We start from the raw sequence: 22,490 nt of genomic DNA, 5'->3' as shown, positions 1-22,490 counted from the left end.
GCATCCAAGTCAGACAGAGGCAGGCTTTGAATTGCACAATTGCCTTGAAAGTATTGAGGAAAGATAGCTATGTACACATTACATTTGACACAACCTCCACGGTGAAGCAACCCATCATTTTATCTAGAGGGTTCAACCACCTGTCCTTTGCATCTAAGTTTAAACTTTCTAGCACCTAAATCTTTTCAATCAGCTGAGACAAGGCAGGGAGAGGAAGGCTCACATTATCAGATTCCTGAGTTTGAATCTCCAGTCTTCCATCAAACATAAGGCTGTCCAATTTGTACAAGCTGCTTAGGACCTCAGGGATGACCCAGTTCCATAAAATTAAGACCCAGAACGTGCACGATTCACAAAGTTACAAAGCAGAATCAGGGCTTGACTCTTCCTCCCACGCTCTTTCATATGCCCTGTGCTTGTTTCTTTGTTTAATTGGCTTTCAGAACAGGGTATCAGATATTTGCATACAGCATTTACTATAGCTGCGTCATCAGATTCAAGGTCAGTATGTCCTTTATTAAATGAGAAGGGGAAGGGAGTGACATAAATGTTATCTTTAAAAGCTGCTACTAACTACAGGGAATGACTTTAAATAGATTTGAAGGACTTCACAAATAAACAACATTTAGAGAACTATGGATGAATTCTAAGCAGCTGATAAGAAAAGGTGGTCAAGTTTGAAATGATTGAACAAGTCTATCTGCATCCACTATTCTGAGCTGAACTATATGGCAGGAGAGGGTCTGACGCTAAGAGAGCTCTTTGCAGCAATTTAGGGGAAATGACTGTCAGCGGAAGAAACCACTTCCTAACAGCTGAATTTCAAGACTCTGGCAGATCAATAGGGCAAAAGGAATTAAAACTACAGCAGCTGCTGTTGAGAATGGCAGAACCTCTGGTGCCTCAGATGATCCCAAACTGAGCAAGCTCATGCAGTTCCAAGTGGCTGAATGCCTCCCAGGGACAAATCACCGTGATGTCTGCAAGAGAGGGAAGAAGAGCTTGTAAGCCAGCCTCACTGACCCTGCCCCCCAGAGCCTTGAGAAGCCTTCTTGTGCTCCAGAAGACATCCTTTGGCTGGAGACACCTCACTCCTCTCTCCCATTCATTGTCTCAGTAACCAGAAAGTTACCTATAATTGCCCTTAGCCCAGGAAGGATTAGATGACTGCCTAATTAATCCCTTGCACAGTTCTGATGCCCACCACCCCAGGTAGGTATCTCCATTGGTTTCATTCTGTAGCTCTTTGGAGAGGTGACCCAAGGCTTTTGACTGGAGCTAGCATGAGGGGGTGCAGGTCACTGATCAAACAGGTCTCCTCAAAGCACAATGACTATGGAAAGAACACAAGTGGAATTCTAGTCAGGCCAAGAGTTAAAATGAGAAATAGAAGCATTTTAAATTCCCATGATCTGGAAATCCACTGCCTTCTTACTCCCTGCCCATTCAGATGCATTCCTTGGGCTTCTCTGACTCACTCTTTAGTTCCTTTAGATTTTGAAATGCCTAATATATCCAGTTGCATACTGAGAAGTAATCTCAAGGCATCTACTAATCCAATTTTTTGCTTCAGGCAATAAAATATTATTATCCCTGAATTACAGAGAAGCTGACTGGAACCCAAAGAGATTAAATACCTACCAAAAGAAAAAAAAAATCAGAGTTATAGAGATGGGATTAAAACCAAGCCAAAGATCTCAGATCTCCCCTCAGTATAAAGCTCTTTCTAGTGTTCCAAATACGTTGGCAGAGTTAAGCATATCCTCCAGAGCCCAAAGGAAATCTGCTGGTCTTATGTAGTCTGGCCAAAATACAGAAGCAGTTGATTTAGGAGAATAGCAAATGAGCTTTAGAAAATAGCTGGAAAATGTATTTGAGCTCCCAGGAGTGACATTTGACTGTAAAAAGCAAATACACTAAGAACTGCCTGGTAAGGACACTGATTACTAATCACACCATTTATCAAAAGTGTATTGGACAAGTTGAAAATACCTTCACTCAAAAACCTGCACAATGGGGCACCTGGGTGGCTCCATTGGTTAAGCATCTGCCTTCAGCTCAGGTATTGGAATTGAGTCTCACATCGGGCTCTCTGCTCATTGGGAAGTCTACTTCTCCCTCTCCTCACCACCCTCCTCTCAAGCTCTGTCACTTGCTATTTCTCTAAAAAATAAATAAATAAAAATATTTTAAAAAATACAAAAAATACAAACTCTCACAGTGGTGTTTATAGCAGAATTATTTATACTTGTGAAAATTTGGAAGCAACAAAATGTCTAATTTTTGTTTTAGATTTTATTTATTTATTCGACCTACAGAGGTCACAAGTAGGCAGAGAAGCAGGCAGAGAGAGAGGAGGAAGCAGGCTCCCTGCTGAGCAGAGAGCCTGATGCGGGACTCAATCACGACCTGAGCTGAGGGCAGAGGCTTTAACCCACTGAGCCATCCAGGCGCCCCAACAATTTGTCTTTTAATAGGATAAGCAAATTGTGATACAGCCATAGAATAAAATATTATTCTGTGGTTAAAAAAAAAAAAGAACTATCCAGCCATATAGGACGTGGAGGAAACTTATGTGAATAAATATTGCTAAGTGAAAGAAGCCAGGCTATAAATCTATAGACTGTATACTTCTAACCATATGACAATCTGGAAAAGGCAAAATTTTTTTGAAAGTAAAATGATTTGTGGTTATCAAGAGTTTGTGGAGGGTGGGAGAAAGGATGAGCAGGTAGAACATGGGGGATTTTTAAGACCTCTATTCTATATGTACCTGTAGTTATGGAAACACAACACTGTGCATTTGTCAAAACTGGACGACACAAAGAATGGATCCTAATATAAGCTATGAATGCTCACTAATAATAATGTTCCCAACACCGGCTCATCATTTACAACAAATGCACCACACCAATGCAAGATGCTGATAATAGGGGAAGCTACGTACAGGCGTATGCAGGAGCTCTACACTTCCTGCTTAAGGTCTCTGCAAACTCAAAATAGCTCTATTTTTTAGAGCTATTTTTTAGAGTTTAGTATTTTTAAAGGGAAGAGCCAGTCATTTTCATTCATTATCCAACAAATCCAATTATTCTAGCTAACTGAAAAATCTTGGATTGGGTACATTTGGTGTGTAGGCCCTGTTCTGGGTGCCAGAGCATCTGTGAAAAGAGGACGGTGGTTAGAGAGTGCGTTGTCTGGTAGAGTGAAAAAGTTCTCCAGGCTCCTCCCTTGCTTCCAATACCTCACTCTGCGGCCTCCTACTGTAGCTTCATTCCTCTTTGTCTCAGATTTCTCTTCTGAAGAAATGATGAAGTTGGGATAGACAAACGCTGAGAATCTTTGTACCATGAAAGTCTACAACTTGATGTCCTCAAGCATTGTTTAACAGAACAAGAGGATTTAGTATCTTTGGGCCTTAGCTTGATTTCTATTAGAGTTTTTGCCTCAGGGCACATATGTATTTACTGAGGTGATTAAACTAACCCCCACACTTCTATGTCTTCAAGGATCTGCTTGCTGCCTTAGCTATTTCACTGCCCTTTGAGGCCTAAAGAATGGATAGTGGTGAAATTCCAAGTGAAAGTCCACAGTCTTGGGAGGCTCACCTGTTCCTAGCCCCTCCATGCCTGGAATGTCATCTCCAAACCTATAGAGAGAAAAAGAAAAATTAGCTGACATCAGAGTGAAAGGATCCTGAAATGTCTCCTACTGACAGCTTCCTGACTAAGGGGGCAGGAAGAGGTTTAAGTTTTTGTCTTTGAGAAATATTTTATTTGCATTGACCTAGGGAAAAGACAAAGTGACTCAGGCTGGTTTCAGACAGTGTGTCTCTGTGGTGAGATTTGCCCCTCATAAAAATCTAGTCTAAGACTACTGAGAGCTAACTAGAACTATCCCTGGGGAAATTTAGTCAAGCTCCACTTTTAAAAATAGAAAATAGAATGGAAGCTCCTGGGTGATTCAGTAGGTTGGGTGTCTGCCTTCAGCTCAGGTCATGATCCCAAAGTTCTGGGACAGAGTCTCACATCAGGCTGCCTGCTCAGCAGGGAGCCTGCTTCTCCTTCTTCTGCTGCTTTCCCTGCTTGTGCTCTCTTGAGCTCTCTGTCAAATAAATAAATAAATAAAATCTTAAAAGGAAGAAAGGAAGGAAAGAAGGAAGGAAGGAAGGAAGAAATTGGAATGAAAACACAGTATGAAAGACATTAAAATGATTAATTCATCTATTTGGTTAGCAGTACAAAAGCATTTATCAAGCATTTACTATGTGCCAGGCATTGTATTAAACATAGAGAATTAAGAAAAAAATGAATTTTCTCTGAGGAAGTTCAATCTCAGAGAACAGATGTAAATAAATAAATGTAATGTAAAACAATACAGGTTATCGCAGCTGAATGTATGAAATGCAGACATGGAAGTCATGATCACATTTGTCTAAGAGAGTCAGTAATGGCTTCAAAAGAGAAATTAACATATGAATATATGTTAAAGAATAAATTGGATTTTGCCAAGAAGAGAAAGAGAAAAATAAAGAATTGAAGACTTAACATTTGAAGCCATAAAAATAAACTCTGCGTTCTGGAAATGGCCTGTGTTTTAGTATTCCAAATTAAACCACAGGGTGTACTGGTGAAGAGGAGTGGTCAAGAAAAGTCTGGAAGGTCAAGTCAAAGGTTGCTATGACCGGCTCCATTTGTCGTTTTAAATGTCACCACAGCCTGGGGGGTGAGAGAGAAAGCATCCCGGGGCTAAAAACTAATTGATTCAGTAAAGACTGTGGTAGAGAGGAAAATAGAGGATGGGGTAGAAATCTTTCTAAGTCTATTTAATATTGGGAGCATTAATTTCTCAAAATCAAAGCAGGCTTGTGGGGGAAAAAATAGAAAGTCTTTTTCATTTTGGTCTTACCCTTTAACACCTTTCTTAGGAGGCTTGCTTTTGAATTGGCGAGTCTGTCTCTGCTTAAACTTGGGGGGCCCCTTGCGTGGGGTAGTGGGACCCTGGTTTGAAGCTGGAGGAGCCAGAGTAGTGTTGTCGCTCATTCTGATGTCATTGAGTGTCTGATGGTTCTCTTTCAGGTTCCTTAGATGATGAGAGGGGAAAAAAAAAAGATTCTTCAGGGTACAGGGACCATTGCTTCTTAGACCCTCACTGGAAAAGTCAGAAAAGCTCAGGACTTCATCTTGTCTCAAAAGGGAAGAATCAATCATTTTTTAAAGAGATTTTCAAGAAAATATGGTATAAATCAATCACTCAATGTAGTGGAATGCAGACTGACAACAGATAGATTACAAACGAAAAATCTAGATAGATGTGTTGTTTCAATAAATTATCACGAGCTTTCCATGTGAATCTATTATGATAAGTACTTCCCATTCTGTGATCATCATCTGTGAAGACAGAACAATGGACTGAATGCTATCTATAGTCTTTACAGCACTGATATGTTCTTTAAGTTTAATATATTTTCCACCCTACTACACAATAGCCTGACTCTTAATGTTTATTGCCTCACATTTTATGGGCTTTTTATTTTACAGTACCTAACACTGTTTAAGCCTTGTGTAATCAAGATACTCCTCTCCTAGTTCTGGGAGATAACAAGGAGAGCTCTGAACCAGGGACACTAACACCCGTGTAGTATGAGATACATCCCAGTACACACACACACACAAGAAAATCAATGGAGGATGATTCAGGAGTAGGTTTATGCTTTAACTCCATATTCAGACATGAGGTTCTTTAATCACCCATTTCTCTGAAATATTCAACATTTTCTCCTATCCAAATCATGGACTTATCCAATATGATTTTCACAGACTTTGATTTTAGCCGTAGAAACGTACATTGTCATTCTTCAAGTACAAATAGGGATGTCTTAACAAGATAAATTTTAAAAGTAAATATGCTAAGCTAAAGGATGACTTTTCTTCTTTCTCCTTTCTATCACAAAAGTTGATAATACTTCTCCTAGGAAGGAAGAGTCTAAAAAGCTCCAAAGAACTTCAAAGTACCCCTAATCTCTTACCCTGAGCCAAACACTTCCATGCTCTGCTACCTGGAAGATTTATTTATTTATATGATCTATAAATTATAGACTTATGCTAATATTCTTAGCTTCAACTCTCCCTGACTATCTTGGACCCATGCTAATTATCTTCCTCTTTCTCCACCACACTGAACATGCCTCAAATTTTATATTGTATGACTTCAAGTTCATCAACTTTTTCTTATTACTTTCAAAATCAATTTAAATTATTATCCTGGCCTAAGAGATATTTATTTCCTTTTCATCTTTTCCTCAATTACTATTTTCATTTTCTCCTGCTAGTTCTCAACTTTTTCCATAGAAACGCATTGACTAATCTGTGAGTGGGTACCAGGGATGGCAAACCTGGCCAGGTTTACTTGCTTATGCCACGGATCTTGTCTTATTTCCCCACTGGAATGTGCTCCAGTGGGCTTATTTTTCCATTTTTGTTCATTTCTGTCAAAACCTAGAATAGTGCCTGGCACATAGCAGATGTGCTGTATATATTTGTCTAATCGTTGAATAAATAAATGGAAACATTGAACTACTACCTCGAACTTTGGGTGATGAGAGCCAGACCCTGCGATTTCTCCACCAAACCATAAAGAAGGCATAAGTTGGTCTTCACTTCACAAAGCTCTCAGTGGCTTTAGGAAATGGGCTGCCTGTTTGTCTGTTCACTGAATCCAGTTCTTGTGCTGTGGCCCCTCTCTCGCCCTGGTAAACATGCAAAGATTGTGTCTCTTCCAAGTGTGGTTGGGACCATGGAAACTGCTACTGGGCAGCCAAGAGTAGCATTGTTCTCTGAGTTTATACCAGTAGCTGGCACATCCCGGCTCTGACAAAGCCACAGAGGAAAACTAGAGAATTTCTCTCCAATCAAGATTTTTGGACTTCTCAATTCTTTCAAAATAGTAAGAAAGCCCAAATTTTCCTTCTCTCATCTGGGGAGTTTACTAGATTAGGATTACCATATTTAACAAATAAGAATGCAGGACACCCAGTTAAATTAGAATTTCAGATAAATAACAAATGGGGTTTTATTATAAGTATATTCTAAATAGTTCATGGTACATACTTATACAAGAAAAATGGGGTTTTTATTATAAGTATATTCTAAATAGTTCATGGTACATATTTATACAAGAAAAATTATTTGTTATTTATCTGAAATTCTAATTTTATTGTGTGTCTTCTACTTTGATCTAGCAGTTCTATCTAGGACTCCACTGTGTCAGATCTAGGGTCTATAATATGAGGGTTTAAGGTAAACTAATCAGTCGTATTACCCTGTGGGGGCAATGCAATGTAAAGACTATGTGTTTTAGATTCAAATAGATAGTTTCAAATCCCTGCTCCACAAAAACTGTCTATGTGACCTTGGATAAATTGCATAACTTGTCTGGACCTCATTCCATCTATGAAATTAATCAAATATACCTTCTTTTTAGAGCTATGGAGAAAAGTAAAAGGCATAATATAAATAAGTGTTTGGTGCAAAGTGCTCAAAAAAATAATAACTATGTAATAGACCTTTTAGGAAGCCAACAAACAAATCTGTGATTGGGACACAGGTTCACCTGCCCTTCCTATACACTTTCTCCTGGGCGAACGGTTGAAGAGCCCTTGTCACATACCAGAGAGATGACTGTCACCAGCACTTGCTGGGTCATCTTCTGTATCCCTCCAATACCCTATTAATTTATGACTGGTCTTGAAATTCTGCCGTAAGCTTGGATTCCCTTGACATCCCCAAAAGCAGCCCCAAAGAACTTAAAAATCACACTGGACTTCCATCTTTCCTTGATTATACTTCCCCTTTTCTCTTGTAAATTTCTTTTGCATATTTATATATGTGATTTTGAAGTCGCAGGCTCAGATGACATTCCCGTTCCTCTCTAGGTATGTATGATGCATTATATAAAGGCATTCTCTTACAAAAGCATTATAGAACAGTTGCCTCATTCGTCCCTGGATCCTCCTGATCCTCAGGGTTTGCACCATGGGTAAAAACTTTGTATTTATTATGCATTTCATGTATAATATTTCATTTTTGAGTAGATAGGACAATCTAACTCGTAGAGTGTTTCTGTCATGGATGTGTCCTCCAGTTCTCCCTGTAAAACCATTTGGGAGGAACAGAGCAAATATAACCCTTCCCTGCCTTGGAAGTTAATCTTGTCCATGCTGCATATCACCAGAGACTAAACTTATCCTGGCCATGCTTTCCTAGGAATTAAAAGGGCATCCCCAGGCTAAATAATCCTCCATCCAGTGTCAGACTTGCTTTCAGCTGTAGGAAGAAGATGTTTCCCATTTTTGTCTTCCAAAAGTGCCAAGAAATTCATTCATTCCTTTGTGAGATGGAATGGCTTCCCCTTCCCCTTTTGAAGAGTAGAAACTGTTTTCTGCAGAAGGAAGTGGATTCAGCAGAGCAGTACGTCAAAGCACAGTTTTGTAAGGAATCAGGGTTAGTGTCACCTTGGATGCAAGGCAGCAGAGTTCAGAGTAAGAAGCTAAGGAGGATGATCATCCATAAACCCCAGCTAAGGCAGAGCAGTATCAGAAGGTCCTGAGTCAGGATCTCTGATGCTGGTATCATCACCCCCAGACTTCCAGGTCTCCCCTTCTTGGCATAGATATAGGCAAATAGACAATTCTATTGTTGGGGGGCTAAGAGAAGGGGTGAGGAGGAGATAGGTGCAGGAGTGGTCTCCCTGCACTGATGGGGTTGGGCCAATAAATATCACCAGGGTCCTGCTGAGGCAGAGAGAATCAAATAATCTGGAGAGCCAAGGAAGACCCTAACCAAAGCCATGAAAAGACAAAATATATATCGCAAGTATCTTCATTCGGATTGGAACAAACAGACACTTTGGCCTCAGGGGGAGAAGGCTAAGCCACCCACACAGCACTGGGGTCATTCTGACTGCCTTTTGACTCTCTTTCTCCTTATCCTCACACTCTCATGTCCCCCCTTTTGTATTTTGGTCTCTTTCATGGACATCCTGGGAGTAAAGAACTGTTTGCTCTGTGGTCACTTAGTGCCCCAGATCCCTCCTTTCCCAGAAAACTGGGAGCCACAAAAAAGAAGGAGTCAGTGTGGGGTTCTTTCAAAATGAGTTGAGTAATCAAGTTTTGCAGCAACCTCTCAATAACCAAGTTTCACTTATTAGCTGGCTGCATGACATTATAAGGCAGTTTGGATGTATTTCCTTCATGTTTTTTTCCCAGTTTCATTCCCGGCCCCAGCCCAGGCCCGCTGGTTCAGTGTGCTTTCATCCATTTCTTTATTTTAGAGCCAGATCAACCCTCCACCACCCACAAAGCCTTTCAATTAAAACCTACTTAAACACCAGAAGTTGAGAAATACTCACAGAGTTGAATGTTGCTCCCATAAACCGCCCAGTCACCCTCTTCAAAGCAGTTGAATAAAGGATCTATGCCTCCTGATTTATCTCCCTGTAATACCCACATGCCTCGTAATCCCACTGTTAGGAGCTTAGAGCACCAACCCACGTACAAAGAAGTTCAGAGAATAAAGGGTGAGACTGGGACAGGCTTAGGAGGTTTCCGACAAGTGAAATACTCTCACAAAACTGACTTGGGCACTCTCCTGTCAATCAGTAGGTGTTGAAACTACAAATGCACACAACGTGCTGATATCCAGGGGCATATTCGTGGTTTGTGAATCTCTTGTCTTCCTCCATTCCCACCACTGTCCTTGTTGTCTCCCATTCCATCCGGTTCCCTGACATACACACACCCCACCCCAGGCATAAGTCAATCCCCACCACACAAGCATCATGTCATAATTCTTATGGGAATCTAGATAACTGGAAAGATAAACGAAATCATAGTGTCCCGTGCTGCAGTGGGGACACTGGGATGCTGATTGTGTGAGCAATGACATTGAAAAGTATACGATCTCTCTCCCTAATAAGTTCTGGATATATTTCCTCAGTAAGATAGAACCGCAAATCAAAACTGACACAAAATTCAGTGGTACTTGACAGAGAAAGAGCCCAACGTATAGCTGATAACTATTAACTGATGGCATTTATTTGAAAATTGATTGCTGAATCTTCCATATCAAAGGCTTCAGAGCACAGGGCTCGGCTACAATTCAACTCATTGGTACCCTTGGCTGCAGTCTTTCCATTACGTTGAGCCACTAGTATTAATTTGTACATCACTTTATATAGACCTTAGTCCATAGGCTAGCATCATTAAGTTCTTTTGAAAAATTTGTCATAGAGAAATAAAGTGATTTACTCCAGACTGTGTATAAAGTTAGTAGTGGAGCCAGGATCATGGCCTAAATCTGGAAACACCTTGCATATTCTGCTATCTTTCTATTATATTATAGCAAAGCAGAATAGACCGAGATGCACATGTTGCTGGTCTCTCTCGTGCCTTGCCAGTGAATTGTAATGTGCCCTCCCTAAATTGTTACTTGTTAGAGAATAAGGTTATAGAGGAAGAAGGTCAATTTATCCTTCCCAGGCAAGGATAGATTCTTAACTGACAGCCCCAAGCAGATTATGTGGGCAGCTAAAAAGCTTATTTTTTTTTAATGAAAAAATAATAATAACCTTGGTCTTCACCAAAATTAGAGGAATTTTGAAGCAGCAAATGCAGTGCAGAGCCAGTAGAATATTTAGTGTCTGGATGAGTCTTTCCATTCCCACCTCTGGTCTCCATTACAATTCAGACCTCCTCTACTCTTAGAAGGCACATAGATATTGAGATTCTTATCTGTGAAACCCTCACCCATTCTCTATTTCTTTGCTGAAGGACTACAACTCATACAGGCAGTGAAAAGAGCAATAAGCCAAATGCTCTAGAGTGTTCTTACTCAAAATGTACAAGCGTCCATATCACCCGAGCGCTTGTTAGAAATACAGGACCTCAGGGCCTGCTCCAGACTCACTGACCCAGAAGTTGCATTTTAACAAGGTTTCAAGGTGATTTGTTTGCACAGTACTGTTGTAGACCCATGTGCAGGCTTGATCTCACCACATCTCTGCTATGTGACAAGAATGCCACCTCCTCCAGCCTCAGTTTCTTCATGTCATATACCAAAATGTGCCAAGGTTCTCAATTTTTTCCATCCCAATGCACTTGAGAAAGATAAACCACCTTCATTGGTAACAGGATTTGTAACCAGTGATTCTCACTGAGGAAGGAGGAGGGTGTTGTACCATTACACTTCTTTCCCAGGGAAAGCCAGAAGAATGGAATGTGAGGAATGAGATGTACGACCAAGTATATAGTTGGAAAAACTCTTCTAAAGTGATTTTAGGGGCACCTGGGTTGCTCAGAGGGTTAAGCCTCTGCCTTTGGCTCAGGTCATGATCTCAGGGTCCTGGGATCAAGCCCCGCATTGGGCTCTCTGCTCAGCGGGGAGCCTGTTTCGCCCTCTCTCTCTGCCTGCCTCTCTGCCTACTTGTGATCTCTGTCTGTCAAATAAATAAATAAAAACTTTTAAAAAGATAAAGTGATTCTAATTTAGCTCTCAAGGATTTATGATTAGAAAATCCTCTAATTGCTTTAATGACTTAAAAATTTATTTTCCATCCAGTTTTGGACCAAGATGGAGTAGATATGCTTCTCCCCATTCCTGTGTTAAGTACAGCTAAAATTCCTAAATATTATATATAGAACAAACATAAGAGTATTTTAAAAGGTCAAGAGAAGAAGAGAGACCAAATAGGGAATTTAGTGCTCTAGGAACAATGTGGCAGTAAATTCCTTGAGCTCTCTTTTAGTTTTGTATATCCTGCACTAGAGGGAAGAGAGGCAGCAACCGAGAAACACAAACAGGAGCAGATAAAAAAAAAAATCCTCTCGGGCCCCTGGGTGGCTCAGTGGGTTAAGCCATTGCCTTCAGCTTGGTCATGATCTTAGGGTCCTGGGATCGAGCCCTACATTGGGCTCTCTGCTCAGCGAGGAGCCTCCTTCCCCCTCTCTCTCTGCCAGTGTCTCTGCTTACTTGTGATCTCTGTCTGTCAAATAAATAAATACAATCTTTAAAAAAAAAAAAAAACTCTCAAAAAGCCTAGTCTTTCTAGACAAATGACCAGAAAAAGATGTAATCTAGTAAGACAGAAAAAAATTAGACAAAAATCACCTTATGCCATGGGGAAAAATCCAACATCTTTTTTTGGGAAAAAAAGGCCAGTTTCAAACCCATCAGCATGGGTTGAGCGTCGAGACTTCCATCCAGGCCCAGCTATAATTAGGTAACCCTACCCCACCCCCACCTAAGTAGTATCAGAGAAGGCCACATAGGGATCTTAGACTTTCATTCCAACCAGTGTTAACCAGGCACCCTCTTCCTTCTTACCAGAATGGTGTCAGAAGAAACCAAGTGGGGAATTTTCACCACTATTCAGCAATAACTAGGTACCTAAAGAAGAACAAAATGAACATTTTAGACTAATACAATAACAAACACAAAAATTCAATGAATGGGCTTGACAACAGAAAGAAGACAAAAGAAAGAATCAGTGAACCTGAAACTAGAACAGTAGAAATTACCCCATCTGATTAAAAGAGAGAAAATAAATAGAAAAGAAGGAGGAGGAGGCAGAAAAGGAGAAGAAAGAGAAGAAGAAGACGACGATGATGATGACAACAGAACAACAACAGCCACCCGAGAACTTGGAAACTAAAAGATCTAACATTCATGTCATCAGAGTTCCAGGAGAGGAGAAAAGGATGAGGCTAAAATGTACTTGAAAAAATAGGCTGAAAATTTCCTAAATTTGATGAAAGACAAAAGCCTATGGAATCAAGAAGCTATCGAACCCCAATGGGACAAACCCAAAGAAATCTACGCCAAAGCATATCATAATCAAGTGACGAAACTAACGACAAAACAAATTTTGAAAGCAATTTAAAAATATATATATACTACCTTACCTAGAGGTGAAAAAATGAAATGATGGAGGATTTTTCATCAGAAACCATGGGGCCAGAAGAAAGTAGCACAACATTTTTAAAGTCCTGATAAAAATAGAACTGTCACCTCTGAATTTATCCTTCAGGAGCGAAGGGAAATAAAGACATCCTAATAAAGAAAGACTAAGACAATCTATCACCAGAAAACCTACACTAAAAGAATGACAAAGGAAGTTCTTCAAACAGAAAGGAAATGATAATTTAAAAAAAAGAAATTTTTGAACTTCTAGAAAGAAAAAAAAAATGAAAAAAGAGGAAGTGTGGGATACAAGGGGATGTGTGGAAGACAGGAAACTCAACCACATTCGGCTGGGCTTGTGGAGACCTAAAAATCGTTCAAGACTCTGTGGAGTTCTAGAGATCTGGTCAGTTTGCATCTTCAGGGACTGTACCCATTGTTTTCTGTTCCAAGTGGTTGTTCTTTCTGTTTCTCTACTACTCCTGCTGCCACTGAGTCTTAGAGGATTTGAGTAGCCAGGCTAACCACCAGGAAGTACACACTGCCTCTGGGAGACAGAAGAGTTCTACCAATTTACTTAATTGGTGACTTGCTAGCCTCTTCAGGGCTGACTCTTGATCAGTTATCTATCTCTGATCAGACAACCAGGTAGTGAAGTCACATGGCTCTGAAAAAGATGATTGATGATCAAGAAATTCCTGTGGATGCCCCTTGGTTGCCCTGGACACTCCAAGATTTCAGAGGCATAAGAAATAAAGCCAGCAGAAACATTGCTAGGAAAAGAAAAAGAATTATTGGTATATGTGATGACATCAATGAATAGGAAGCACATTTTACTAAGTGAGAGAATCCAGAGTTGAAAGGCTCTAATGGTATCTGATTTAATTAATGACATTCCAAAAAGGAAAAACTATGAGGTTGGAGAACTAATCGGTGGTGGCCAGGGATTGAGAGAAGTTGACTGCTTGTAAAGGGACAAGGCGAGGGATTTTAAATGGTGGTGGGATTATTTGGTATCATGATTGTAGTGGGAGATCTGTAACTCCCAGGATTTTTACTGTATGCAAATTTAAGAACGAAATATCATAAAAACGCTTCTAAAAATTATGTTTCATATTTCTATAATCCTTGGTTCTTGATACTTTCTGACAGATGGGAAAGTATTATTAATCACATACAGAGAGTTAAAGGGCAGGCACTAAGTAATTAGAAAGTAATCAAAATTTTAGCTGTCCAATAAGCTCCTTACACAAGCACTAATCTCTAATCCTTCTTTAGTGTTTCTTAAAATACCTTTGAGTAGGAAGACACACATCAGAGACACATTTCCTCTACACTTGGATTCTCCTAGACCAGGATTCCCACTCTGATGAAGACACAGTGGACCCCAGAGAGGAATCCCCTAAATGTGAAGAAGGAAGGTACAAGGCTCTCCCCCATCTTCTCCTAATGTCCAGTAATATTTATGCCTTTTCCAGAACAACATTGTTAATCTTGAAAAAAAAATAACCTATTAATTAAAAATACAATACTTCCTTTCAGAAAATAGGAAGTGGGAACAGTACTAAACTCATTTAATTAAGCCAGTTTTACCCTCATAAAATATTTTAACACTAAAACCAAAGACAATAAAAAGGAAAAATACTGACCAATCTCTCATAAATTTAGATGTAAAAATTCTTTTTTTTAAAAGATTTTTTTTAATTTATTTGACAGAGATAGACAACAAGAGAGGGAACACAGGCAGGGAGGAACAGGAGAGGGAGAAACAGGCTTCCTACTGAACAGGTAGCATGATGCGGGGACCCTGAGATCATGACCTGAGCCAAAGGCACAGGCTTAACAACTGAGCCACTCAGGTGTCCCTAGATGTAAAAATCTTTATCTTTAATGAAATAATAGCAAATCAAATACAGGAATGTAAAAAAATAATAATACACCATGATCAAGTGAGATTAATTCCATGTATGCAAGACTATTTAAAGCCTAATCAACTAACATAACGCATTATATCAACAGCCTAAAGAAGAAAAATAACATAACCATATCAATTGATATAGAAATGCACAGAAAATGCATTTTGCAAAAACCAGTGCGCATTTATGATAACTCTCAGCAAACTAGAAATAAAACTCAACTCAAAAAAAAATCTTCAAAATAAACCAGCCAACCAAACAAATAAAAAAACCCCTACAGTTTACTTCATACTTAATTGTAAAAGACTGACTGCTTTTTCTCTAGGTCAGGGACAATTCAAGGATTTGTGCTCTCATCGGTTTTATTCAACATGGTACTGAAAGTTCTGGCCAATGCAATCAGGCATGAAGAAAATAGAAAGCATATAATTTGGAAATGAGGAATGAAGCCACTCCTATTTACAGATGATATGATTATCTACATAGAAAAACCTTAAGGAATCTTCATTTTAAAACTATGCTATAACTAATAAGTGAGTTTAGCAAGGTTGAAGTATATTAGACTAATACAGAAAAATCAATTGCATTTATACATAACAATGAATAAATGAAAACTAAAACTTAAAAAGTAACATCATTCACAATTGCTCTAAAAAAATGAAATACTTGGGTGTAAATCTAACAAAGCATGCACAAGACTTGTATGATTAAAAACTACAAATTCTGATTTCTAAAAACATTTTATGATTTTATTTATTTATTTGACACAGAGAGAGAGATCACAAGTAGGCAGAGAGGCAGGCAGGGAAAGAGGGGGAAGCAGGCTCCCTGCTGAGCAGAGAGCCCAATGTGGGTCTCAATCCCAGGACCCTGGGATCATGACCTGAGCCAAAGGCAGAGGCTTAACCCACTGAGCCACCCAGGTGCCCCTAAAGACATTTTTAAAAGAGAGAATGAGTAAGCACGAGCAGGACGAGCAGCAGGCAAAGAAGCAGGCTCCCCATTGAGCAAGGACCCTGATGCAGGACTCAATCCCTGAACCCTGGAACATGACCTGCGCTGAAGGCAGACACTTTACTGATTGCCACTGAGGCACCCTACAAAATCTAATTCAAAAGAAATCAAAGCAGACCTAAACAGTTGAAAAAACATACCGTGCTTATGGATTACAGCACTCAACATAATAAAGATATCAATTCTCACTAAACTGATCCATATTTATTAAAATTTCTATCAAAATTCCAGCAAGGTTTTCTGTAGACATAGAAAAGTTTATTCTAAAATGCATGGCCAAAACAAATATCAAAAGAAAAAAGTAGGGTGGGAGTGAATGACTCTTCCTAATGTTAAAGCGTACTACATAGCTACGGTAGTCAAAACAGTATGGTATGGACTGAGTAATAGATACACAGACCAGTGAAACAAAGCAAAGAGCTCAAATGGAGATCCACAAAATATGTCCCATTAACTTGTGACAAAGGTACAAACGTAATTAACTGGAAGGGGGTCAGCCTGTTCGACAAATGGTGCTGGAGAATGAACATCTAAATCCTGGACAAATGAGGCTGAGCGTTGACATTTTGTCCATGGACATCAGAAATAAAATAAAACAAAACAAAACGGAACCAAAAAAGTGAATCTTACACCTCACACTTTATGTACCTAAAATTCCACACCTCACTGCCACACACTGCATGAAAACTAGCTTAATGTGTATCACAGACTTAAAGGTGCAAAATAAATCTATAAAGATTTAGGGGAAAAAACTAGGAGAAAATCTTCAGGGCCTAAGTCCTTCAGGACTAAGCAAACATGTCTTAGACGTGCCAGCAAAATTACTTAACAGGGAAATCTGATATACTTGACCTCATCAAAATTAAAACTTTCAGTCTGAAAAACCCTGTTAAGAGAATAAAGAGAACAATATGCTGGGAGCAAATATTTGCAAATTACACACCCAACGAAGGATTTGCCTCTAGAATATACAAAGAACTCTCAAAACTCAATATTCAAAAGGCAAACATGCCAGTTAGAAAATGGGCCAAAAAATACAAATAAACATTTCACTGTAAGAGAATATACAGATGGCAATAAGGACATAAATAGATGTTTTCCATAATCCTCCATTAGGGAAACACAAATTAAAGCCACAATGAGGAAATGAATCAAGTATGGCTCTCCGGGAGGAGAGCATTCCTGTAGAGACAACACCTGCTGAAATGGGAACCTACTTCTCCTGTAAGGATTAGCAGGGGACAGAGAACAAAAGAGAAGGGAGAGGAGTCTGGAGTGGTGCAAGGGGCACCAGTTATCGAATAACATAAAAATTACCTCAAAATTTGGCAGCTTCTAAAAGTAAACATCTGTTACATCCCATGGTTTCTGAGGGTCCATTCAGGAGTCCTGAAGCTAGGTGGTTCCTGGTCCGTCTTTCACGAGGCGACAGCCAGCCTGCTGGGACTGGTGGGAGGATTCACTTCCTACATAGTTCACTCGCACAGCTGTTAGCCGAATCCTCATTTCTCACCATGTAGACCACACTGCATTGTCACTCAGAAGTCACTTTAGTGTCCCTATGCCATGACACCTAGCTTTCCTCAGAACTGCAGATCCAAGAGATCAAGAGAGAAGGCACGATGTCTTTTATAACATAATCTCAGAACTGACATAGCATTCAGTTCATGCCACACTTCTGCCGTGCTCTATTGGTCCCAAAGACCAAGCCTGATACAGTCTGATTAGGGTTGATAGCAGGATCATTGGAGCCATCTTGGAGATTGATTACCATAATGAGCCCACCTACAGACCACAGCAAATGTTTCCATTTTATTGTAGATGGGTTAAAGGTCCCCTAGAAGTTTCAGATGTAAGGAATGATCTGGTCACGAGTGTGCTTCTTACTCTGACTACTCTGAGGAGAGTAAAGCATGGAGCTATTACAAAAGTGGATAGAACAGAGACTGTTCTAAAAGTATCTGAAGGCATGGTGATGGTAGGGCTAGCCTGCTAGCAGAGGAGATGAGAAGTAATCAACAGGTTATATTTGAAAATAGAGCTTGCATAAGATGGAATTTTCCTAGATGTCAGCAACTTCTCTTTTTATACTCTCTTGGGGTGGTCTCATCCATTTATGTGGTTTAAGATGGTGTTTCTCAAACGTCACAACTTACTTGCAGAGTGTTTTAAAGCAGATTCCTGACTCCAGCCCTAGAGATTCTGATAGCGTGGGTCTGGCGCTGTCCTGATAATTTGCATTTCTAACAAATTCCTGTGTGAATTCCATCTGCGGAGCCACAGACCACACTTTGGGAAACCTGGTTGAAACTACTAACCATAACCTGATGATTCAGTAGTTTAGAGTTGAAATTCAGGATTATATATCTTTCTGTCAAAAATCACCTCCTAGAAGGGAGACAAACCATAAGTGACTCTTAATCTCACAAAACAAACTGAGGGTTGCTGGGGGGAGGGGGGTTGGGAGAAGGGGGTGGGATTATGGACATTGGGGAGGGTATGTGCTTTGGTGAGTGCTGTGAAGTGTGTAAACCTGGCGATTTACAGACCTGTACCCCTGGGGATAAAAATATATTATATGTTTATAAAAAATAAAAATTAAAAAAAAAAATCACCTCCTAGAAATGGAATGATTGTTTTCAAACTCAACATGTCCAAACTTGAGTCATAACCTCCCCGAAGACATCTGTCTTTTCTTTCGTATTTTCCAAATCAGTCGGGCATACTACCACGGATCCTGTCATTCTTGCAGAAATCGGTTAAGTCCTCCCTCCGCCCCCTCCTCATTCTTCACATCCCTCCAATCACCAAGTCATGCGGACTCCACCTGAGTATTTCTTAGAGCTGACCCCCTCTGTCTATCCCTACTATGAACGCTGCTCTAGTTCAGGCCTGAACAGTCTCCAAACTGGTTTTGTTGCCATCAAACCCATCAACACAGCTACCAGAGTAAACTATAGAGCAAAACACAAAACTCTGCATGTGTCTCCTTTACTTTCAATAGCTCTCCATCGCTGACAGGATCAAGATCAAGTTCCTTATTTGCATAGCATGAGAGGTCTGCTGTGATGAGGACCCTGTGCCTGTCCTGCTCAGGCACATTTATTATCCTTATCTAATGTTCACTTTGAAGTCCAGCAACCTCGAGATGCTCCTTTGTAATTCCCTGCGCACACCACACCATTGTAGGACACTATGCCCTCGCTCATGGTTTCCCTCTCCTCAAATGCCTTCTCCTCCACCTCCAACCCTTCCCATGTCAAGTAGCTCTCCTTTGTAGACTTAGCGTTGGAATCGCTTCCTCCAAGAAGCCTTTCTTGATGTCCTTACTAACTTCTCTTGATACCTCCTGTACATTTCTTTTCCTAAGCACACACAAAAGATTTAATTTGTTTATTTCTGTCCTCCTCATTACATTGGTAGCAACATTCTAGGACTGTGCCTTGGAAGTGGGTTTATCTCTGACCTTGTGCGCAGGTCCTGGAATATAGCTGGGTGGGAATTCTTAAGAGCTTGTTGAATTTGGAAATGAACCTTTATGCCAAGGCCACGAACCCCATCAGAGTGTAGTTCAATATGTCATATATAGTGTATATATTTACATATATACATTTACATATATACACATATATATGACATATTGAATTACATTTATCATATATATATGATATAGATTCCTTTCTTATATATGACACAGAAAAATTGGTCTCAGTGACCCCTATGGATACATGATTATACTCATGGAATACCATTCGTTCTTCCCCAAGGCAACATACTAACCAGAGGAAAGAGACGGAATGGGGGTGCAGAATGTGGTCATTTCTATCTTATTTAGACAGATACATAACTACTCGAGAACTTTCCTCAATTTCTTGCACTATTCAGCAAAGTATCATGCTAGCTGCTCCAAGGAATATAAGACAATTAAGACACAGCCCTTTCCTCACACATTTTATATTTGGATGGAGAAATAACTCTACTATTCAGAAAATAATCACGTAACACAAAATAGTGCCTACTAAAGTCCTAAATTATATTGTACAAATAGTGCATGCTCTAGCTCAGAAAAAATATAACACCCTTGTCCTGGATCAATGCTGGAAAGAAGAAGAAGGTAGGTGCCTGGGTGGCTCATTTGGCTAAGCGTCTCTTTTTGGCTCAGGGCATGATCCCAGGGTCCTGGGATGGAGCCCCGCATCAGGCTCCCTGCTCTGCAAGGAGCCTACTTCTTCCTCTCATTCTGCCTGCCGCTCTCCCTGCCTGTGCTTGCTCTCTCCCTGTAAAATAAATAAAATCTTAAAAAAGAAAAAGAAGGTACTATATAAGGTATATATGTATTTGAGATGTGTGTAAGCTGATTGTGAGCACATAGATGAAAATAACTCGCTCTTAGTCAATTTCATATGTGGTCTGCAGTAATAAGCATCAGAATATCCTGTGGAATTGATGATGGTGATGCTTTTCTTTTTTCTTTTTTTTTTTTAAAGATTTTATTTATTTATTTGACAGAGAGAAATCACAAGTAGATGGAAAGGCAGGCAGAGAGAGAGAGTGAGAGAGGGAAGCAGGCTCCCTGCTGAGCAGAGAGCTCGATGCGGGACTCGATCCTAGGACCCTGAGATCATGACCTGAGCCGAAGGCAGCGGCTTAACCCACTGAGTCACCCAGGCGCCCTGGTGATGCTTTTCTTAACCTCGATCATTTATTGAGTACTGAGCACCCTGCTGGACACTTACTCATACATCATTTCCAACCCTCTCCGATGCTGAAGGTTGATGTGCCTCTTTTACAGATGGGCAAACTGAGGCTCCAAGAAAAAAAAAAAAAAACCATGGCCCAGGGATACACTGATGGGAAGACACAGAGCCAGGACATCTGTCTAACTGTAGCTCCCCCCTCCCCACCCCCAGCCCGCTTTTGGTGCCCGGTGGATACATTTCAGAATGCACAGCTTTCAGGGTGGAAAGTCTTCTCTGAGAGTTTGTTGTCTCAACTTGGAGCCTCAAAGAAATATGTCTGTGCAAAAAGGGGAAGTGTTAACAGTCGGCTTCGGTCTTTTGTCACTTTTTGAGGTTCACGGCAAAGGCACCGCCCCATGGAAGAGTTGTCCAGAATTTACCTTTCAGTCATATGCTTGTAACAACAAAGATAAACTGGAAAATATTTCAAAGTTTTGATGATTGTTCTGGAAACTCTCATGTAGGTTTCCAAGTACTGTGGCTTTCATTTGGCAGCACAGGACTAAAAGGTCCTTGGAGTAAGAGCTTCCTTGCAACCATGACAGGCATTGTCCTGCATCTGAAGAAGCTTAAATATGAGGGAGTCTGGGGACATAACACATCTTTGTCAGCATGGGCTGGAAGCAGAGTGTCTCTCCTCATGGGTCTCTTCAAAGAGTCTCTTCGTCTGTTCCCTCTGCTGATAAATACAGGTGCACAGTGAATAGTGATGGAGGAAAGATGAGAAATGGGAATTTCGGGGCATCCCTCCCCTGACTGTGATGTCAGGAAGTACTTTAGGAAAACAGGGTAGTTGTCCTCCAACTTATGGAAAGCCCATGGCTGTATCATCAAGAAGAGACTTTCAACGAGCAATTCTTAATCCTTTCGAGGTCATGGACTCCTTTTCCAGAAGTTATGAATGCTCTCCCCTCCCCCAATAAATACACACATACTGCACACATACCTAGCGATGTTACAGACATTTTCCTTCCAGGGTCCGTGCCCAATGCAGTGCATTGAGAAAAATTGTGGAGACACGTTGGGCTTGACAGGAGAAGAGAAAAAAAAAAAAAAAAAAAAGCCTTGTTTGACTAGTGACATCTTCCCTAATAGCATGGGAAAGGGGGAGTGGAATGTGGACTATGAATCTACCATTCCCAATTTTTAAATCCCCTTTGTTCTAAAGAATTTATTTTTACCTATGTTATTTTTTCATTGTCCCCCCTAGAACATAACTGCCACAAGAGAGTTCATATAAATAAGTGTTCATATAAATAAGCTTTTTTTTTTAATTGACAGCAGCTATGGAGTTTATGAAATCAATGTGACTGGACTACTTAGGAACTGCTTGTTCCTTTAAAGTGTTTTGTAGTCTACTGCTGTTTCGCTGGTGCCTAGAACAGTCGCTGAAAAAATAAAGGTGCTCCGCGAATGTTATTGAGAGAAGAAATGCATCCCCTCTTGGGAGCACCAGGTTACAAAATTTACTCTCTCCCATGTGAATTCGTGTTTGCTTTGATTTAAAATATGGCCAGATACATTCAAGGGCTATCTTCTGTCTTAGCATTTTAGGAAATTTACAAACGAAGTCTGTATTGGGTTTTCAGGACTTTTGCTAAATTTAATTATATAGTGTTTTTTTAATTTGCCTAGATTCATCTCTTTTCTCCCACCAAATAACCATACTCTCAACTGTTTCAGTTCCCATGACTAAAGATATATTTGGTGGCATCAATTTACGAAATAAAGGGAACAAGATGCAGCACGTTCAAATGACAGCAAAATAAATGTCAGTTTCTCCAACTATATTTGCTTAATTAGTCAGCTCTACACATATCGAAACAATGTAAATATGAAATATGCAAGTATTCATATAAATAAGC

At 40.0% G+C, this 22,490-nt stretch overlaps 2 protein-coding genes across 5 annotated transcripts in view; one reads left to right on the top strand and one right to left on the bottom strand.

Moving 5' to 3' along the window:
- Window positions 1–495: 495 nt before the first annotated feature.
- Window positions 496–17,878, bottom strand: PDE6H (phosphodiesterase 6H). Of its 4 annotated transcripts, none has more exons than XM_082742375.1 (4): window positions 17,204–17,878; window positions 4,909–5,082; window positions 3,609–3,649; window positions 496–980 (listed from the first exon to the last, which is right to left on the bottom strand). In XM_082742375.1, the coding sequence occupies exons 1-4, from the start codon at window positions 17,233–17,235 to the stop codon at window positions 904–906; spliced, it is 324 nt and encodes a 107-aa protein (XP_082598501.1). In that variant the 5' UTR covers window positions 17,236–17,878; the 3' UTR covers window positions 496–903. The 4 variants fall into 4 exon arrangements, with proteins under 4 accessions (XP_082598501.1, XP_082598500.1, XP_082598503.1 ...); XM_082742374.1 differs by lacking the exon at window positions 17,204–17,878 and adding an exon at window positions 12,959–13,555; XM_082742377.1 differs by lacking the exon at window positions 17,204–17,878 and adding an exon at window positions 9,409–9,632.
- The window catches only part of ARHGDIB (Rho GDP dissociation inhibitor beta), a 36,706-nt gene continuing 21,040 nt past the window's right edge, over window positions 6,825–22,490 (top strand). Inside the window, exon 1 of the mRNA XM_082742378.1 lies at window positions 6,825–6,945. The gene's annotated coding sequence lies outside the window, so the exon portion shown is untranslated. The remainder of the gene's footprint in view (window positions 6,946–22,490) is intronic.

The sequence above is a fragment of the Mustela nivalis genome, assembly GCF_964662115.1.
Source record: "Mustela nivalis genome assembly, chromosome: 7".
In the NCBI taxonomy this organism is placed as follows: Eukaryota; Metazoa; Chordata; class Mammalia; order Carnivora; family Mustelidae; genus Mustela; species Mustela nivalis.
The sequence above is the reverse complement of the archived record's forward strand: the minus strand, read 5'-3'. Positions and strand labels throughout refer to the sequence as shown.